The sequence below is a fragment of the Triticum dicoccoides genome, chromosome 5B, assembly GCF_002162155.2.
Source record: "Triticum dicoccoides isolate Atlit2015 ecotype Zavitan chromosome 5B, WEW_v2.0, whole genome shotgun sequence".
NCBI classification, from domain to species: domain Eukaryota; kingdom Viridiplantae; phylum Streptophyta; class Magnoliopsida; order Poales; family Poaceae; genus Triticum; species Triticum dicoccoides.
Genome location: NC_041389.1, coordinates 304,021,504 through 304,035,248, shown reverse-complemented (window position 1 = coordinate 304,035,248; position 13,745 = coordinate 304,021,504). Strand labels below are relative to the sequence as shown.

Sequence of the window (13,745 nt, the reverse complement as noted above, 5' to 3'; positions counted from 1 at the left end):
CGAGCCTTGGGGATCTCCCCGACGACGGGGGTCTGGAGAGCTTCCAAGGCCTGATCATGTCTGCGCTTCAACTTCTCCCTCTGCTCTGCAGTGAGGGCTTCTGGATGGTATGCGTCATTGTCGCGCGACGGACCGCCGCTACCACCCGCACCACAGGGAAACCCCGATGGGTTGCGCTGTGAACCAACCATGAGGACCTCCGGCGCAGGGTCGTTGCTTTCGCACTAAGAAAGGGTATCCGAGTGGCCAGTCGATAGATCGAACAGGCCATAAAGGGACTCACCGGGCTCGATTGCCGCAATTTGAGGTGTGTCCGACTGACGAGCCACCGCGTGCTTCACCCAACCGCTAGAGCCGCGAGCGACCGGATTTCTTGCGGCGACGGGCCGTGGGAAGCGAAGACGCCATGGGAGCCGACCGATACTGACTCGACGACTGCCGTAGGAGGATGCCGCAGGCACTCGCGCGAAAGTGCGCTACCCCATGAATAGGGAGTGCCTCGACGTCAAGGGGGGCCTCCTGAAGCCAGGCCGAATCATCGGCGATGAAGGCGAGCGCGCCGAGACGGATCTCGCGGCCTAGAGACAATCCACCACCGGAAACCATGTCGAAGGAAATCGAAGATCGCAACCTCGCCGGAAGTTGCTAAGACGCCTGCCCCACGGTGGGCGCCAACTATCGTGGGAACAGATCTGACAGTATAGATAGGGGGTACGTAGGAGAGGGCAGAGTCCTAGCTACGCCGAAGTTGTACACTCGGTTTTATGAGTTCAGGCCCCTCTCGAAGGAGGTAACAACCCTACGTCTCGGTGCCATGGAGGCTTGTTGATTGGAGTGTTGAGTTACAGGGGGTGCGAACCCTTGTGCCAGAGGGGAGGGGTGGCTTATATAGAGTGCGCCGACCCCTCATCGTCCTCAGTTACGCAAGGGTGCAATGAGGGAGTAAAGTCATGTACGTTACTGGTAACGCCTATGTTTAATGACCTTTATGGTGGCGGAGGGAATGACCGGCCGTTGCTATCTACAGGTGACCTTAGGCCTTCTGTCTTTCGAGTGGATTCTTGTCTTCCAGTGACATAACGACGGTCGAGTGGAATTGGGATATCTGAGTGGAATCGTTTGTCGAGTGGATTGCACTTCATGAGGATTTCAGTCGGTATCTTCTGTTAAACCTTGTAGGCCTTGGCCTCTTCTGTGATGTCCTTGAAAAGGGCATGTAGGTCAGGCCTAAGACCCTACCCTAGATACATGTCATCGTCACCAGTCGCAGCGGGGAGGGGAGGGGGGCTCGCCGGAGAGGCTACCTCACTATCTATCTTAGTGTTCAGGGCGGGGGCAATGGTCGCCGGCGGTGGGGGGCGCGGTGGTGGGCGGTCGCGTGGGAATTCACCGGAGAAAAAGCTCGGCGCGGGGGGCCTAGAGGGATGGCCGGTGCGGTACCGGACCAGCGATGAGGAGTGGTTCCCGGGAAGGCGGGGCGGTGAGGTGGTGCCGGCTGCGGGCGGCGACTGACAAGAGATGAAAAAGTGCTAGCCATTCCCGAAACAAAAACCGTGCGGGTGCCCAAATAAAACATTTTGTAGTACTAGTATAATCTCGCTCGTGTTGCGTGGGTAATGCCAACTGCCCTCGACCCGCCGCTTCCGCCCTCCCGACTCCCGACCGGCGGAGATGGCGGTCCCGGGAGGAGGTGCCGCCGCCGCGCTCGCTCTGACCCTCCTCCTCCTCCTCTGCTCCTGCGTTTCCGGCGCGGCCCACGCCTCCTCCGCCCTCCGCCACGCCGTGCCGCGCGGCGACGGCGGCGGCGGACTCTGCGGGCAGCTGCTCCTGCCGCTGGGCTACCCGTGCACCGAGCACACCGTACGTACGTTCCCTGCTGCTAGTATATGGAGTACTACACATCTTCCTCTTCCTCCCATCCCTCCCCTCTCGGTTCCTCCACTGGTGATTACTCTCGTGCTTCTTGTACCAATTTCAACCATTTCCCCCAGCGAAGCGAATGGAAGGGGGGAGGGAGGGTTGTTTACTCGTTGACTTATCCGTATGGAGTTAAGCCACGATTGTCTCCGGACAGTAATCGAACAGCTAGCCTAGCAACCAAGGTAGATCGGGGAGAGCCGAATTATTCTGTGTCCGTACGTAGGCTTGCGTGCATTCACACGGCAGTGTCCTTCTGTTTTCTTGCCAGGTGAAAATGAAATGGCTGAGATACTATTTTGGTCCCAGTTGGGCTTGTGTAGAGCCACCAAAGTGTGTTTCTCAAGTCCCGCTCCAAGAGAAGAAAATGCAATCGTCGTAGGAAAAAAAAAGCAACAAATGTAAGAGTGTGTCAACTGGAGCAGCAATTACTTGTGTCATGGAGCTCCTTTACTACTCTCAGGCAAAGTAGTAGCCCATATCCTTTGTTTCAACTCCAAGCAAAAGACAAGCGTACTGGCTGACTGTGCTTACACTCCTCTTCTTCGATTCCTAGTTTCAGGACACAGCTCTACAGTAGGCATTGTCACATCCATCTTGAGTAAACATACTTCCACTAAAGCTGGCTTGTGATATGGCTCCGACTTGCTGACACCATTCTATGGTGCAAATACCCGCTTGCAGGTTCATTTCTTTAGCACAGATGTCTTGCGATAATGTAACCAACTATTGACAAATCATTGACTGCACAATCATCCTGGTACCACATGGTACATGGTGGTGGCGCTTCTGCGCACGGTGACGCCAGAGGGAAGAAAGAGGGGTCTTGATATTTCGATTTAAAACACTATTAATATCCTATAGTGAGAGCTTCTCGCTGGCCAAAACTAATGTGTACGTGTATTTATATCAATTAGTCTTGAAGGAATTTTGCCAAACGCCATGAACCTTTTCTAAAAACTTAATGTCCTTCTTTTCCTTCCATTCCTGCTTTTAAAGTTCATCAAGTATGAATTGTAACAGAAAGCTCCCCCTGTTACTGACATGTAGAGTAGCTGGCACTCTTTTGTATATGGATCCTAATTTTTTTGCCTTTTTAGGTTGAAACAAACGATGGCTTTCTTCTGTCTCTTCAGCATATTCCACATGGCAAAAATGGAGTTGCAGACAATACTGGACCTCCAGTTTTTCTTCAACATGGTCTTTTTCAGGTTCTTTCTCATTACAGCCATCTTTACTTAGCTTTTGATTATATCGTGTTACAGTTGCAATTTGTTCCATACCTGGATGTTTCATTAGATAATGCAGTTCTTATCTTCAAACTTCAATTGCCATAATCACTGCTCAATCGCATCAGCCTCTATTTTTAAATGTTTTTGCTTTATCTATATCCTTGACAGGGAGGAGACACATGGTTCATAAATTCTGTTGAACAGTCGCTTGGATATATCCTTGCTGATAATGGCTTCGATGTTTGGATTGGAAATGTTCGTGGAACACGTTGGAGTAAAGGCCATTCAACTTTCACTGTGCATGATAAGGTGAGTATACTCTATAGGAAGTTACATAATGAACACCACTTTCTGCAAACAAGGAATGAATTGGGTATGTACAGTAAGTCTTCTGATTTGATCATTCACCCAATTGCATGGTAGCAAAAATAATTTGAGTTGACCTCTATAGAACCTGGAAGTTACTCGGAAGATTTTCATTATTGAAATTGTGGATGAAATTGCATAACATGCCTGCTTTTGGTGCTTTAAGACACAAATACAGATCATAATGTGCTTCCTGACCTGTCCATGGTCCCTATGGTTTAGGCTCGCTTGTCAGCGGTGAGCTTTTCCGAAGCTTTTTCTAGTTTTGGATATACAGTTGTAAGCACATTCTAGCCATAATAAATGCAGTTAGTAAAGTTCCTGTATGTAACTAGATTTCATTGTGCGGACAGCACAACACAGCTCAGCAACTACAAACTAGTTCTACTCTTTGATTCTGACCAAATCCTGTGGGAGCTTTGCAGCTTTTCTGGGATTGGAGCTGGCAAGAGCTTGCTGAATATGATCTTCTGGCAATGTTGAGCTACGTGTATACAGTTAGGCAGTCCAAAATTTTGTATGTGGGGCATTCACAGGTAAGCTGTTTGGGGTTCGATTGAGAAATGTTTGTTGTGAATCCAAAAATTTGTGGTAATAAATATTTTCCTTTTCTTGTAGGGAACTATTATGGGTTTGGCTGCTTTTACATTGCCTGAAATCACAAAGATGATTAGCGCTGCTGCACTTCTTTGTCCAATTTCTTACCTTGATCATGTTAGTGCTAGTTTTGTTCTCAGAGCAGTTGGCATGCATCTTGACCAGGTGCTTTACTATTCTTTGAATAAATCCACCAAATAAATGCCATAACTTCCAAACTGACTTATGGTGAGCTTTGACATAGATGCTTCTTACCATGGGCTTCCATCAGCTGAACTTCCGGAGGTATGGCACTTCTTTCCCGAGCCTTCCTTTTTTTCTCTTTGGGTGTAATTGTAATTGTCCAACTCGATGAACAGCGATATGGGAGTTCAAATAGTAGATTCTATATGCGATGATGGACATGTGGACTGCAACAATTTGCTGTCTTCGATAACAGGTATTATATTGTTTCTTTCGGATTTGTTATAGATTTTTACTTGCTATAAAGAAAAGATGAGATTGGCCTAAATTTGATATTGCTTGAGTTCTACTGTTCTGTTGTCCAAACACACATTTTATATGCACTAGAACATAACCATTCCCGAATAATCCAGATACTGAAACTGTGTATATTATAAGCTACTGAGCTTGTAAGGCATTTGTGCTCACAATTTTTATCTTGAGAAAATGCAATAGTCTTGTGTCTGATAACTCGATAGATAGAAAAAGTAATATGTCAACGGGCCTTTGAATAGACTGAAACACCCAGAACACGAACCACGCCTTAAGCGGTAAGCTCCGCCGGTGATGACACCTGTAGGCCAGTCACACCTGCCTTACCCTACAAACTTGCCTTTGTCTACCAGCATAACGATGCCGGGTTTGTCACTGTTGAAGGCAGCAGCGTTCGCTGCTTCCAGATGATGATGGTGGATTATCACGGACAGATTCGATGTCGTAATAATGCACCATATATTATCACACAGACAGATTTGATGGCAATGGTGATGGATTGCAAGATTAGGTGTTTAAAAGGCATGTCAACAATGTTATGTTAATTTGTGGAGCCTAGACCAGTTCCTGTGCATGCCAGGTTATGCTTGAACTTTTATCGGGGGTCTGCTCTCATCCAATTAGAGTACTGACATTCTCAGTTTTGAGTTTAATTTCAAGAGTGCAGTTAAATTTCTATTTTGAGTTTCAGTAATTGTAGAATTCACATTCCATGATACTTCTGATAGTGGCACACAAGTTTTACATCTCAAAGCAAAGTCAAACTGTTTGTTCTAAGCTAGTAGTATCCTTTTTTATTAGAACTGAGATATAATTACCCATTTAATTATCTAGATGGATCACAACATCATGGATGTAGATGAATGAACTAACACAATTTAGCTGTGCTGGCTGCTTATGCTGTGGCATATTTGAGCCACCGCCAAGTTAACTTTCTGTTTCGAGTTTCAGTAATAGTAGAATTCACATGCCATGGTACTTCTGATAGTGGCACACAAGTTTACATCCTGAAACAAAGTTGAACTGTCTGTTCTAAGTTAGTGTCTCTCTTCATTGGAAATGCACACGAATAGAATTACCTATTTAAGATCTAAATAGATCACATCATAAGGGATGTTGATGAATGAACTAACACATTTTAGCTGTGCTGACTGCTTATGCTGTGGTATATTTGAACTGCATTCTTAATTTCTTGTTGTTTTGATTTAATTCATTTACTTTTTTCAGGGGAAAATTGTTGCTTCAATGGATCGCGGATTGACCATTACTTGGAGTATGAACCTCATCCATCATCAACTAAAAATTTGCATCATCTTTTTCAGAGTACGTTTTCTCATGTCTAATTCTTAAGTTGTTTAGACAATATGTCTTGGAACATTATATTCCCTTACTTTGTACTACCTCTGTACAGCCTACAAAAACGTCTTATATTTCGATACGGAGGGAGTAGTTTATAACTGAGAGTTGCAAACAGTGCATACATCAGCCTCCATTTCTTCAATCCTTTTGAATATGTTATGCACTTGCGCTTGCATGCAAGCACTTTTGATCTTTCTGATGGGCATTCATCTCCATAATCTTAAAAGTGTAGAATGCAGGCAAGTTAATTGATTTATAGCTGTAGGAATTTGAAAGAGTGGTTTCTAGAGTGGCATCGCATAGAATTCCCTCCATGGACCATTATTGTCCAAGCATGTATCAGTAACCCAGGACTCTTCCCATCTGCCATCTCATAGCTGTGATGGTGGATGTATAATCTCCAAGACCATTGGATGATGTAGATTTGCACAACCAATGGTGAGGATTTCAATCGCTTCCCCAACTGTTCAGACATGGTCGAGTAGCTAGTAAACTTAACACTTGATTAGGATATGCGTTTGTACCAGTTTGAGGTACGAAGTTGATTGGGTACTGTTAGGAGAATAGTTTATAAAGATCAGCTCAGCACAGCTGAGAAGTTGATGGATGATAACGAAAATATGGCATACTTCTACCATTCACTTTAGTCCACGGTAGAGAAAGGTTATTATTTATTTATCATTTTATCTGGAAAAAACCTCACAAGAGTACCTGTTGCTATGAGCTCAAGCACAATTCCAAATTGAGAAATTGGTTATGCACCACTAAAAGATTCCCAGTTATGATGCATAGCATCAAATAGCAACAAGCAAAATTCCAAATTGAGAAATTGGTTAGAGCATCTCCAACAGACGCATGGTAGCGCGGCACGCTAAATTTTTTTTGCAGCGCTGAAATAGTGTTTTTGCGCATGGGAGGTTTACCAGACGCACAAAAACACGGCGCCCAACCTGGCGGCCCCACATGCAGCTGCCCGCACGCACAAGCCGGCGCCCTAAATTTGCAGCCCCGCAGCCCGCGTGCGCTAAATTTACAGCTCCGTTTTTGTGCGTGCTCTATTTTACAGCTTCTGCTGGAGCGTTGTTTTTGGTCGCGCACGCGCTATATAGGCATCTTTCCCAACGCGCGGCTTATATAGCGCCTCTGTTGAAGATGCTCTTATGCACTACTAAAAGATTCCCAGTTATGGTACGTAGCATTAAAAGCTTTCAGTTCACTTGAATACCATCCAAGTTCGTTAGTATCAACCCAACTGCTATTTACTTTGTGCTTGGACCAGCATCAAAGTACCAAACAGTATGAATTAACTAAGGCAACTCTACAGAGTTTCATTAGTTGCAGTTGCTTTGCTGCTAAAATTATGACTGTTTCGTTAGTTGAGCATACAACTTCCTTTGTTGCTATGATATTGAATTTAGCTCATTTCTGAAAGCATGAGTGTTGCTTGCAGAAATAATTACTGGCTAATTAGAACAGTCTTTCCAGTCATCTTAAAGCAGGGATTTTATTTCGTCTATGCAGTGATCAGGAAAGGCACTTTCGCAAGGTATGACTACGGATTGTTGGGAAACCTAAGGCGTTACGGTCGGCTGTCACCCCCTCCGTTTGACCTAAGCAGCATACCGGAATCACTGCCAATGTGGATGGGATACGGTGGTCTTGATGCATTGGCTGATGTCACCGATGTTGAGCGTACGGTCAAAGAGCTGAGATCTACGCCAGAGCTGATGTACATTGGTGGCTACGGCCACATTGATTTCGTCATGAGCGTGAAGGCCAAAGATGATGTTTATGTCGACCTGATGCGGTTCCTTCGCCTTAGGGCAAATGGATCATTGCACAGTAGCTACTAGGACTCCACGCTGGTGTGTGTAATACAGATGTACAGTTCTTTTCTTTTCTGGATTTACGATTGACAGTGCCATTATTTATGTATATTATGAGATTGTACATCTCAAGAAATAATGTAGTATGAACCTGTATATAAGCTTGCTGGGTTGTGCAATCACTTGTGTGGCCATTGGTTCCTCCTGTGTATTAATATAGTACGCACTCCAGAAAAGAAAAGGAACTGTACATACTTTTTTAGAGGTAATTGCACTAGAGACACGGGAACTTGTACCACAAAATCACTTAGTCCACTAAGTTGCAGAATGATATGGACTAGTCCATTAACTTCTCTGATCGCGTTCGAGAGGGTTGACCATGTGCTCGCATGTTGAGCACGCGACGTTTTGTGCGCCTCGGCTAATACAGGAAATTCTGCAAAAATCCTCCCTGAAGTTACTAGAATCACATAACTGCATAATAAAATCGTCGAAATGGTGTTATGATGTGTCCCTATAGTGTGGTTGTCTATTAGTACAAGACATTTCTTGTGACTTCGTCAATCTCAAGATCCGTCGACTCAAATTTTCATGTTCATATGAATGAATGGGCATGCGAGTATGCTAGCGTCTATTTTGTATTGTATTTCTAGTAAAAAAGAGTTAGTAGACTAGGCATTAAGCAATTCTGCAACTTAAGTGGCCTAAATCGTTACTGAAAGGCAGTGTAAACCAATGCAATTGCTTTTTTCATAGAGAGGGTACAACTCGAGAGTAAAATACATCGTAAGTCCAAAAATTATTAAACGTGTGTCACTTCAGTTTTATAACTTTGAAACTGCAGCTTTAGACCCTAAACTATTGTAGGTGTGTCAGTTTAGTCCTGTAACTTTAAAACTATAGTTTTAGGCCCTAAAACTATTGGAGGTGTGTAAGTTTAGTCCTATAACTTTGAAACTGCGGTTTTGAGTCCTACGTGGCCATACTCATGCCCAACAACAACTTGCACGACCAGCTCTATGACAAGGGTGTTGGGGCAACGACGATGTCATGAGAGAGAGGTATGGCGTCTTCCATCCACTAATAGGAAAAGGCCTACTAATGGCGCATCGGTTTTGCCTACTAATGGCGCACTACCGGTGCGCCATTAGTAGCACGCCATTAGAATTTTTTACTAATGGCGCACCACTGGTGCGCCATTAGTATCTGGTATACTAATGGCGCACCTGGCAGTGCGCCATTAGTGTGTAACTCCATGCGCCATTAGTATGCCTCCCGGGGGGTCATATGTAACCATGTGCTTTGTCACACTAATGGCGCACTCTGCCTTGATGCGCCATTAGTATCCTTTGGCATACTAATGGCGTACTCTGCCTTGATGCGCCATTAGTATGAATATTTGTTTGTTTGTTTGTTTTTTTGCTTTTCTGATTTTTGCACAGGTTACAAAATATATTATTGGACAGAATATAGACAGCAGCACACAGCGACATCAGATTCATCGAATACAATAGAAGATTAGTCTCTGAATACAATCATCATATTAGTCTCCGAATTCAAAAGACCGAACAAAGATAAAACATTACAAGTCTCAAGACCGCGAGTATCGAGTTTGTCTTCACATTACAAGTCGATATCGATCATCTAAACTACCATCACATAAAAGAGAGTTGTGGTCATCACGATGAGCATCATCGCAATCAAACTGGTCCTCATCCGGTTCCTCCAACGCTCCCTCCTCTCTCCCGCTAGATAGCGGGCATATCTAGATTCGGCCTCCGCCCTAGTGGTGTACCCTTTGTAACTGATACCGCTAAAACGGTGAACCTGTCTCCGACACTCCTCCCAGTCGTCGTAGACTCCGGGAACCTTACCCTTGTACTTGAGTGAATTCCTCCTTGACGGTGCGGAGCGCATTCGGACGCCGATCCTTCCTTTGCTTCTTCGATTGGCTGCCATCTGTGTGTGCGCCGCCATCATCAGTGGTGGCATCCTCGGCGGCACCATCAGTGGTGTCATCCCCGACGCCACTAGGGGTTGTGTAATCAGGATCGGTGTCTTCCACGGCGTCCTCATAGCGGTGAGGTTGTTCCTCCGTCTCCTGGGACAGCTCCCAGAATTGCTTGCCGCCCGAACCACCAGCCTCATCGTTGTGGGCCATGTTTTGCTCTAAATAGGAAAAAAGTTTGGTCAAAAAGTTGGTTATTGTCAAGGAACAAGATCATGGTCTCATCATTTAGGGTTTGTCGACACCGAGGCACCCTAAAAGCCTAAGCTTTCATCATTTAGGATTTGTCGACGCCGAGGCACCCTAAAAGCCTAAGCGTACATCATTTAGGTTCTCATCGACACCGAGGCATCCGGGGCAGACAAGTTAAGTTTTCATCATTTAGGGTTTATCGATGCCGAGGCACCCTAGGTTGGGCCTAATCACTTGGCACTAATCACTTGGCTCTATTGCCACCTATGTTGGGTTTATCATCTAGGGTTTATCGATGCTAAGGAGAATTCTAAGTTGGGCCTAATCACTTGGCTCTATTGCCACCTATGGTTTAATGCAGCAAGAATGGCGGGGCAGTTGATCCTACTTAACTAAGTACTAAGATACCCCGGCCCATGCATTAGTCGCAAGTACCCCATATGTCATATTTTTAGCAAAGTCATGCTAAAATTCACGGAAAATTTCAGCATGACCTTTGCTGAAATTAGGACATATGGAGTACCCGAATTTGCCGGAACGGAAGTTAATCAACATTCCGACAAACTCAAGGGCCTCTCGGGGTACCTGCAAATTCATCACGACACGATGGTCGGAGACATGACCTTTGCAAAATGGTCGGAGACACGATGGTCTTTCTCAATGTGATCAATTGATGGATCAACACATAAAACATGTCCAATAAATATGATTTATAGAGTCAACATCAGTATGAATATATATAAAGTTTTTCTTCATCAGTCAGGCCCATGCAAGTAACTGCATCCAGCAACTATTTCTGCTACTCTGTAATTAACTACACTCTGTGTTTATAGATTCATTTCAGATGAGATCAGATTGAGCTCCAACTGTAGCTGCAGCTGAGGGATCCATGAGCCATCATGCCAGCCAGCCAGGAAATAAACTTTACTTTCCAAAGGAAATAAAATACAATGCATACATACATACTTAAGCAGGTAGATAGATAGATAGATAGATAGATGAGCATGTTCAGTTTACAAGAATGAATATAAACAAGCAAAGAATGCATGCAAGTTTAAAGTAAAACGTTTCAGTTAATGCAAGTACTCCTCTTGCTCTCTACTTTCTCTCTTCTCTTCTTCAGTTAATTAACTGAATTTTACTGATGTTGTTGTTAACTGAATTTTAATCAGCTGCTGAAGAACACCTTCAGTTTCGTCAGATATAGGTGTAGTTTTCAGAAACAGGAGGGCCCACGTCTCCCCTCCTGGACGTTTCAGAAACAGGAGGGCCCATGTATCCCCTCTGGAGTTTTCGAGGGCCCACGTCTCCCCTCCAAAGGGCAGGACGTTTGAGTTTTCGAGGCAACTCCCCACGTCTCCCCTCCACTGGCAACTCCCCACGACGTAGAGGGGGTTTTCTTCCCACGTCCAGGTAACTCCCCTCCTATTCCATTGCCGCTCCATCTTCCTCCCTCTGCCTCCCTCCTCATTCCATTGCCACTCCATCTTCCTCCCTCTACCTTCCTCTGCCTCCAGCATCAAGCAACTCCCCTCTGCCTCCACCATCGCTGGCCAGGAGGGCAATGGCGGAGGAATCATGGAGCAACTCCCCTCCGTCTGCCAAGAGAATGGCGGAGGCATCGTGGAGCAACTCCTCTCCGTCTGCCAAGCATCACCGTGGTGAGGCGTCTGGCAAGGAGCCGCTGGTGGTCGACGACGACGTTCCGGTCCCCGGGCAGAAGCGGGACTACACCGTGCCGCTCAAGGTTGATATCCACCTGAAGGAGCCGCTGGATGTCGTATGCACCAGCAATCCAGACGAAGCCGACAAGATGATCCGCAAGATGAGGAGGAGGCTCGGCGGCATGCTTTCTCGGAATATCGGCGTTGATGTCGAGTATACCAGGGAAGACAAACCTCCGCAAATTGCTGCAGTTCTGCAGTTATGCGTGGAGGATCTCATCCTGGTATACCACATCACCGCGGCAACCAAATGGTAAAAACATCCAGTTCTGAAGTTTCTGTCTAATTAGTAGTTGCTGAAGTAGATGCAATAGTTATGAAGTTCTGAAGTAGATGCAATACTAGTTCTGAAGTTCTGAAGTTTCTGAAGTTCTGAAGTTTCGTTTTAATTAGTAGTTTCTGAAGTTTTTGAAGTTTCTGAAGTTTCTGAAGTAGATGCAATAGTTCTGAAGTTCTGAAGTAGATGCAATACTAGTTCTGAAGTTATGAAGTTTCTGAAGTTCTGAAGTTTCGTTTTAATTAGTAGTTTCTGAAGTTTTTGAAGTTTCTGAAGTAGATGCAATAGTTCTGAAGTTCTGAAGTAGATGCAATACTAGTTCTGAAGTTATGAAGTTTCTGTCTAATTAGTAGTTTTTTGGTGATCATACAGAATGTTGTCTACAAGTTTTTGTGATCATTTAGTAGCTGTTATGAATGTTGTCTTGTAATGCAAAAGATTGCAAAAAATACATCATTGAGATGTTATGCTTGCTGTTTTGATCATACAGAATGTTGTCTTGTAGTTGTTGTGATCATTTAGTAGTTGTTGTGATCATACTGTTTTAACTGAATTTTGGTCAGAACTGAAGATGCTATTTTAACTGAATTTTGCTTCAACTGAACCCATTATAATTCTGTAGTTTCTGAAGTTTTTGAAGTAGATGAATTTGATGCACCAGATTAATTTGATGCAGGCCCAAGGAACTCGGCCCGCTCCTGCAGGAGAAGAAGCTGTACACCTTTGTTGGCTTCTGCATTAGAGGCGACAAGAAGAAGCTGAAGTTGTCTAGTTTGAAGATCAACCCCGACAAGTACGTCGACTTGCAGCGCAAATGGAGAGTTCCAAACAAGGGAAAGAAGTGGCAGTCTTTGGCTGAGTTTGCAGCCAGCCTCATCCACCCATCCTACTCAAAAATGAAGCAGAAGATCGACAGGAATTCGGACCACCTACTATGGGGGGGGCAGCCCACTGCCAAACAAGCTCATCGAGTACGCCGCGAAAGATGCGTACGTCACCTACGAGGCATGGAAGAAAATCGAAATCACCAAAGAAGGTTTGGAGCTCTGGCAAGAGGCGGAGGATCATTGGGATGACCCCTACTATTGGGGATATTGAGTTGTTTGTGGTATTGGGATGACCCCTACTACTATGTCTCAGTTTGTAGTTATGTGGTTGGACAAGTTTGCTTTTGTTATGTTGAACAAGTTTGCTTTTGTTATGTTGAACAAGTTTGCTTTTGTAATGATGAACAAGTTTGCTTTGGTTGTCAGTTGACATCATCTCATCGCTGAGCATGGTTTAGTTTTACCTTTATCTATTTATTATTTAGGCAGAGCTATTCAGGCATGGAAGATATGATCATCCTTATGGTGAGGATCGCAATGTTTTTAGCTTCCAAGTTTCTAATGACACATGATCTTTCCAACCACATAACTTAACTGCAAACATTTCCCCTGTAAATTGTAGTTACACATTCCAACCAATACCTGCAGGTTGTAATTTCATACTGAATGACCATCAATGACTAAGTGAAGCAAATAATTGCTATGCATTTCTTGGCACGCGAGAAGGAAGAGGGGAGAGGAGGCGGAGCTCACCGGGGAGGCGCAAGGAGGCCCTGCGACAGCTTAGTAGCAACAGAGGTGGCCGAAGTTGGGGAATACAGCGGCGACCCGAGGAAGAAGAGGTGGAGGGGGGGTGGAGGGGTCGAGCGCCATCGCGCCTTGGTTCCGCGGCTCGCCGGCCCGGTGTTGAAGCAGATTCTGCCCG

At 45.0% G+C, this 13,745-nt stretch overlaps 1 protein-coding gene across 3 annotated transcripts; it reads left to right on the top strand.

The window, feature by feature from the left end:
• The first annotated feature begins 1,603 nt into the window (after nucleotides 1-1,603).
• Nucleotides 1,604-7,974, top strand: LOC119308583 (triacylglycerol lipase 1-like). 3 transcript variants are annotated; one of them, XM_037584712.1, is made up of 10 exons: nucleotides 1,604-1,860; nucleotides 3,018-3,128; nucleotides 3,318-3,458; nucleotides 3,738-3,752; nucleotides 3,941-4,051; nucleotides 4,134-4,277; nucleotides 4,357-4,397; nucleotides 4,472-4,551; nucleotides 5,835-5,930; nucleotides 7,488-7,974. In XM_037584712.1, exons 1-10 carry the CDS (start codon nucleotides 1,672-1,674, stop codon nucleotides 7,817-7,819), a joined length of 1,260 nt encoding a protein of 419 aa, XP_037440609.1. In that variant the 5' UTR covers nucleotides 1,604-1,671; the 3' UTR covers nucleotides 7,820-7,974. The 3 variants fall into 3 exon arrangements, with proteins under 3 accessions (XP_037440609.1, XP_037440608.1, XP_037440610.1); XM_037584711.1 differs by having other exon boundaries at nucleotides 3,738-3,794; XM_037584713.1 differs by lacking the exon at nucleotides 3,738-3,752 and having other exon boundaries at nucleotides 1,606-1,860.
• The last annotated feature ends 5,771 nt before the right edge of the window (nucleotides 7,975-13,745 follow it).

Excerpts from the sequence above, each read along its gene's own strand:
- LOC119308583 (XM_037584711.1), top strand. The coding sequence starts at position 1,672 with ATGGCGGTCCCGGGAGGAGGTGCCGCCGCCGCGCTCGCTCTGACCCTC. Across the intron at positions 3,795-3,940 it reads CTAGTTTTGGATATACAGTT|CTTTTCTGGGATTGGAGCTG; the intron begins GTAAGCACATTC and ends GGAGCTTTGCAG. Across the intron at positions 4,278-4,356 it reads TTGGCATGCATCTTGACCAG|ATGCTTCTTACCATGGGCTT; the intron begins GTGCTTTACTAT and ends GCTTTGACATAG.